Below are 6,211 nucleotides of genomic sequence, written 5' to 3'. Positions count from 1 at the left end.
GCCCCTTGGTGTCCATAGGTTTGTTCTCTACATCTCAGGATGCTCCTTTTTAATGCTGCATATTTTTGTAGCAGGTAGTTCCCTAAACACAAGCCCACCACTGAAATCTCAGACCCAGCTAAGAAACAGTGATGTGTTCTATGCCAGAGGAAAAGCCAGGAGGAGTAGGATTTTCCAGACTTCAGATTGTCAAGGAGAAATGGAACACTATGGGCATTGTACCTGTAGGCTTAGCCCTAAGACTGAACTGCGTCTCTGTGAGTGTTTAACAAACGTCTGGCCCCTCCGGAGTCACCTCCATGTGAGCAGGGACAGCATCCTCACCAGCACTGCACACAGAGCAGGTCTCCTTAAGTCCTTACTCAGTGTTGGAGGAGGAGGGCAGAGGTGTGTGAAGGGCACGAGAGCGACCCGAGAATGGAGACGCTGTTGGCCCTGCTGCCTCTCCCCATGTCCTCCTGGAAGGAACAGGGGCCTCACCCACGACTGTGTTTACAGGAGTGATCTCTCTCTCTCTCTCTCTCTCTCTCTCTCTCTCTCTCTCTCTCTCTCTCTCTCACACACACACACACACACACACACACACACACACACAGAGGAGGCATCCCAGAGGTAAGGACTTGGTCCCAATAAGTGGTAAGAACGAGAAAATTGAAATTGAAGCCTGGAGGAAGTTATTTTCACAAGAATTTATTTTTCACCGTCCAGAAGTCTGAACCAGAACTTATCAGACCCTCAGGACTCTTCTCTGGGCTCAGGGTTCACCAAAAGCCCTTAATGGCAATCCTTCACCGTTTTATGGAATACGTGGAATACGTGGAATGGGGAAAGGTGGCGGGAACCTCGGACGGCGCCCTGGCCGTGGCAAATATGGAGGCCGGAAACGAATTCTCCTGACACTCTGAAGCTGTGAACCACAATGAAATTTATTTCTTTTGTGACTAGGCAGGGGTCAGGACGAGAAACCTCCCTCCCCACATGAACAACCCCCTAACGGACACACCAGGAGCACTGGGCCCTGTTCAGCCTTAAGCTGTGACCTTTGGAGCATGTGGATGAATCCCTACAGCCACAGACGTATGGGGAAACTGGGGTCCACAGATGGCAAGGGGATTCCCAGGGTCACAAGCCTATCCCAGCAAGCTAGACGGGAGTAGGGGCTGAAAGCACATTACTCCAGTCAGTGCCTCTCAGAATTCAGAAGTCAAAATCCCCTGGAGGCCTTGTGAAAATACAAATGGCTGGGCCCCAGCCCAGAGTCTGATTCAGGAGGTCTGAGTGGGGCCTGGGAATCTGCCTTTCTGTCAAGTTCCCGGGTGGGACCCCACTTAGAGAACCACTGCTCTAAGGGATGGCAAAGCCAGTCCTGGAGGCCTGGGGCTCAGGTGAGGGAGGGGCCAGGTAGAAGGGCCTTTCTCTGCCCTCGAAGGGGCAACGGGTAATTGGTCCAAAGGATGTTCCACAACCCACCCCATTATCAGCTCCATAACACAGAAGGGGCCACTCACCTCATTACACTTTATGTCAAATTGGTCCTTGGACTGGTCCAGGGTGACTGTCCCCACACACTGTTTCACCAGCTGGAAGGGGAGACTCGAGGTCAAACTGGAACCCCCCGGACCATCACCTCCCAAACTCAGCACAGGGGCTGGAAATATTCCCGGAAGCCCCCTGTTTACATCCCTGGGAAGCATCCTCCAGTGCCCCCAGCCCCCAGCCTCACCCCATTCTCCTTGAAGTCACACTGCTCCGGGGGCTGCTGGGTCGTCCTGAGGCACACGGTCTCCTTCACCGTGAAGCTCACAGGCTTCGGGGTGTCCAGGTCCTGATCCTGGTCAAGGATCAAAGTAAGGAGACTGGGCCCGGGCTCATGCTTCCTTCTCTGATCTGTCTCCCTGCCCCCACCTAGACGGCAGCCTCTCCAGCCCCTCCTGTGTGCCTGGGACCTGGCATGGTGCTGGGTGCACAGGGGAAGGGGACGGAGCCCACTCCTGGCCTCGTGGGCACACAGAGAGCCGGAGGGGACGTCAGACCAGCTCTGATGAGACCACCTGCACCTCTGACGGGCTGAGGGAAGTCAGGGGCTGCCTGCAGGGGGAGATCCTGTCACCGGAACCTCTAGGCCCAGCAGAGCCCTCCGAGTAGGGAACAAAGAAGTGCAGAGCGGACTCAAAACAGGGTAGTCACATCTCAGAGCCAGTGACCACCCTCTATCCCTGGAGCTCCCAGAAGGCCCTTAAGCCTGAACAGGGTGTACAGGGCGCCTATTCCCACAGCAGAGATGCTAAGGCAGGAAGCCTCATGCTGGGAGGGGACCCAGCTCTGGGAAGGTTTCCTGGAAGAGGTGGGAGCCCACCTAGAGGGAGAAGTCCCTTCCTGACAGGAGGTACAGCCTGAGCAGAGGGGGTGACAGCGTGGCCAGGGCTGGCGGGAGACAGCCCCCTCCCCAGGGTCCTCCTGACTCACGGCCTTGGGAGGCAGGTCCAGCTCCAGGAGGCGGTAGAGATTAGCTTCTGAGGACCGCTCGTTGAGCTGATCCACAGCATGAAGCACAGCTTCCCTGTAGCTGAGGGTCTGGGCACTGGCCGAGGGCACCACTAGTCCCAGCAGCAGTAGCCACAGTGACCACCGCCCCAGGGCGAGGCTGGCCCTCTGAGTCTCCATGGTCCCCAAGTCGGCCTCCTCCCAGCACGCAGGACCCTCCTTTATGCCCCTCCTGGGCCTGATGCAATGGCCCAACCACGCGTCTTCCTGACCTGCCCCATCACTGATCTCCTCCCCGGCTGTGAGCTGGACTTGCCTCAGCCCCTGCTGTTGCCTCACGGGGTTGTTGGGCAGTGGGAGCGGGAAGCCTCCTGTGGAAGGTGAAGAAATGGTTTCTCCATCTCCCTGACAACATCTTGGCCTCTCCTGGGGCCCATGGGGAGTGTCATAGGCAGGGTTGCTCAAGAGCATTGAGTCCTCCAGGAGAGGGAAGACCAGGCTCTGTCTTACGTCCCCTCTGCCTCCACACTCTGGTCTCCTCAGGAATAGGGTAAAGGAGTGTATTCAGCACTCAATCTCCTCCTCTAGGCACTGTCTGGCACAGAGTAGTCATCAGTTAATGTTGATGAGTGGATGACTGTACCAGCTCCTTCTAGAGCCTTACACACCTAGCTAAACCCTAGACAGACAGTCAACCCCACACCATCTTGTCTTTTGGGCCCAGCCCTCAGCCTGTCAGGGGCTTGGCTCCCTCTGTCTCCTGTCCTGGATTCATCCTCACTGTTTTCTCGGTTAAATAGTTCTCCACGGGTCCCCACCAGACATGGCCTGCCCCCCTGACCCCTCCTCAACCAAGCATGGGAGGGGTCATCTGCACTGGGACCCCAATTCAGTGCCGCCTCTCACACTCAAGGCCACTGCAGACTGGCCAGTCCTCACTGGATCCAAATTCACACTCAAGCCTTGTCTTCAACTATACGGACTCTAGAGACACGTCTGTCCTCCTGAAATGGCCCTTGACCGATTGTCCCCTGCTGCCACTCTCCTGGGTGCCCTCCTGCCTCCCCCGTGGCTCCTGCTCAGTCTCCTCCAAGGACCCTCCTCCTAAGAGGCAGGGCTGGCACAGGTGCATCCGGGCTGCTTCTCCTCCCAGTCCTCACACATTCCTGGGGACACCCCTTCTCAAGATACCAGTTATCAGGGACACACATCACTGGTCTGTATCTCTGAGCTCAAGACTCCCATGAGTGCCCCTGGTAGTCCGCACTGAGCTGTTGGCTGCCGTTGGCTGGGTGCCGCCGCAGGAGCCCTGAGCTGAAAGCCTGGGAGCCCCACCTGCTCCTTCTTCCTCCTGAGGACACTCCCTCTGGCCTCCCACCAGCCCAGCCCAGCTCCTACCACCGTCTTCTCTCAAGTGTAGCCACAGCCTCCAGACTCCACCTTCTCTGGTTCCAGGCTCTCCCCAGACCACCGTCCGCCCTCCACACCATTGTCTAGGGGCTCAGGCCAAGCACTGATTGGGCCATTTCCCCCGCTGCCTTGAGGCAGGGGCATCGGGGTCTGGGTCTGGATGCTCCCTGCTGTCCTCAGCCCCTGCCCTGCAGGCCTCAGGTGTCAGGCTGCCCCATCCACCGCAGTCACTCAGACAGCGCTGAGCCCCTGCTCTTCCCTATCTCTGCGCCTGGTCCCTCTGCTTGCCCTGCCCTTCCGCCTGGGGAAGGCTTCCCTGACCTCCATCCAGTAATGGTACCTCCTCCTCTTGGCTCCCACAGCCTCAGGAAGTCTCTTCTGATTTGACCCCAGGTGGCTCCCTGTCCAGTGCTGTGGATGAGACACCAGGCTGGGGGGTCAGTGTGGGAGTTGGTGAGAACACAGCCGGAAAGGTCATGGGCCAAAGCAATAGAGGGGCCACAGGCCAAGAAGGAGATTCTTGTACAGTTTTCTGGAGGAATAACCATGTGGTTGTGAGGCCTGGGGTAGCTCCTGGACTCAGCCGGCCTGTGGGACTCTTGGGGGCATGGCCAGGGCACCTCAGAAGGTGGCAACCGGGAAGGATGGCGCTGGTTGCGCACTCAGCCTTGGAGAAGGAAGGAGAGGTGGGCTTCTGTGCAACCTGGTTTCACAGTCCAGGTGTTGCCCCAGTGGCCTCTTGGTCAAGCTGTGTCCTTTCCCCAAGTCAAGGGAGGAAAAGAAGGTGATCACAGTAGAAAATAATTAGCAATACACATGGTTACTGGCTATTAGGTAACGCTGAAATCCTCCCTGTGCTTTCCTGCCTCTGAAACTTTGCATTTGCTCACTCTTCTGACTGAAGTCCCCTTCCCCATCCTCCCTGGATCCTGTGTAGGTCCATAGACTGCAACTCCCTTGGTGGGGGCCTGCCTTCCATGCCTCCAGTCTGGCTCTCCTGGCTTAGTCCTTACAGCCTGTCAGAGCGGAGGTCTTCTCGGGAGACAAACCACAGCCCTTGTCCCCAGGTGGGTTTACCCCTGACTCCACATCTGGTCCTTGAGAAATCCTCATGCACCTTTCACCCCAACAAACTCAGGTATGAGGCCTGATCCTGCAGCGCCCCTCTCCTTTGCTCCTCCCAGCCATCCTTCCTGTCATGAGACTCTGGGCAGGAAGGGGAACTGGACCTCAGGCTGCTGTGGCCCCAGACGTTGGGGAACACCCACCAGCTCCCTGAGTTGTCCAGTTCATGGGGAAAATGAAACCTACAGGTTAAATCACTCAAATAAGGATCTACCATCCAGGAAACAGGAGATGCAAGACTTGGACCAAATGCCCCGACTCACCCACCATGCTGGTCGTCTCACAGGGACCAGGGGAGGGAATTCGGCCCTCCCTCCTGCCCTCTGCAGTGAGTAGGGAAGGCAGCCACGGCTGCTGTGAGGGTGAAGACTTGGGTCAGGGCTGAGTGTCAGGACCCTCTCTCTGCTCCGGGTCAGCGTCTTCCTTCCCACTTCCCACTTCATGTGAAGCAAGGAGCTGCAGCAGGTTATATCCCCCTGGAAAGCCCTCAGCCCAGCTGGGGTTTCCCAGGCCTGGGGTTTGGTGAAGGAGGCCAGCTGGCAGGAGGGCAGTGCCACCCCTCTCTGGGGGTGGGTACATAAAACCAAACAGAGGCTGCACCCGCCACACTGTAGCCAGAATACTTGGTGGCATCAGGGCGACCGTGCTGCTGCTGCTGCTGCTGCTGCAGAGCCAAGCTTGAGGCCAACCTACCTCCCTGTCCAAGGACCTCAGCCTGCGCCAGGCTCCGGCTCCGGATCTCACCACCAGCCACGACAACAAACATCCAACCAGCTCCTCTCCGCAGCATCTGGGGCTGTGTGATAAGGTGAGCTGGGCCCGGGTGGAGGCTGAGTGGGAGGGTGCCTGAGCTTTGCAGAAGAGGGCCATGCTCACAGCCAGCCCCAGACATGTAGCAGATTGGTGGGCATGGGTACCATTCCTGTGAGTGTGTTTTACTGGGGACATGGGTGTAGAGATGACAGTTGGGGGCCGAGGCCAGTTCTATCCCCAGAGGGTGACAGAGGGTGCTCTCTCCCCAGAGCCTGGGGACTCTGGATGCCTCGGGCACATCTGAGAAGGCACATCCTCCCTCATTCTTCTACCAGGACAAAGACCTGCAAACCCCCAGGATCTCAGGGTCTGCCTCCTGGAGACCACGAGCTTCGGCAAGAAGTGGGCTGAGCCTATAAAGACATCAACCTCCAGGAGG

The 6,211-nt window shown here is 57.7% G+C and overlaps 1 protein-coding gene across 2 annotated transcripts; it reads right to left on the bottom strand.

Moving 5' to 3' along the window:
• Nucleotides 1-670: 670 nt before the first annotated feature.
• Nucleotides 671-5,967, bottom strand: LOC117310828 (cathelicidin-4-like). Of its 2 annotated transcripts, XM_033850423.2 has the most exons (5): nucleotides 5,713-5,967; nucleotides 5,287-5,373; nucleotides 1,724-1,831; nucleotides 1,509-1,580; nucleotides 671-907 (listed from the first exon to the last, which is right to left on the bottom strand). In XM_033850423.2, exons 1-5 carry the CDS (start codon nucleotides 5,965-5,967, stop codon nucleotides 797-799), a joined length of 633 nt encoding a protein of 210 aa, XP_033706314.1. In that variant the 3' UTR covers nucleotides 671-796. The 2 variants fall into 2 exon arrangements, with proteins under 2 accessions (XP_033706314.1, XP_033706316.2); XM_033850425.2 differs by lacking the exons at nucleotides 5,287-5,373; nucleotides 5,713-5,967 and adding an exon at nucleotides 2,467-3,917.
• Nucleotides 5,968-6,211: the final 244 nt, after the last annotated feature.

This window comes from Tursiops truncatus, unplaced genomic scaffold (assembly GCF_011762595.2).
Source record: "Tursiops truncatus isolate mTurTru1 unplaced genomic scaffold, mTurTru1.mat.Y mat_scaffold_408_arrow_ctg1, whole genome shotgun sequence".
Classification (NCBI taxonomy): Eukaryota; Metazoa; Chordata; class Mammalia; order Artiodactyla; family Delphinidae; genus Tursiops; species Tursiops truncatus.
Note: the sequence above shows the minus strand (reverse complement) of the source record. Positions and strands in the feature narration are given on the sequence as shown.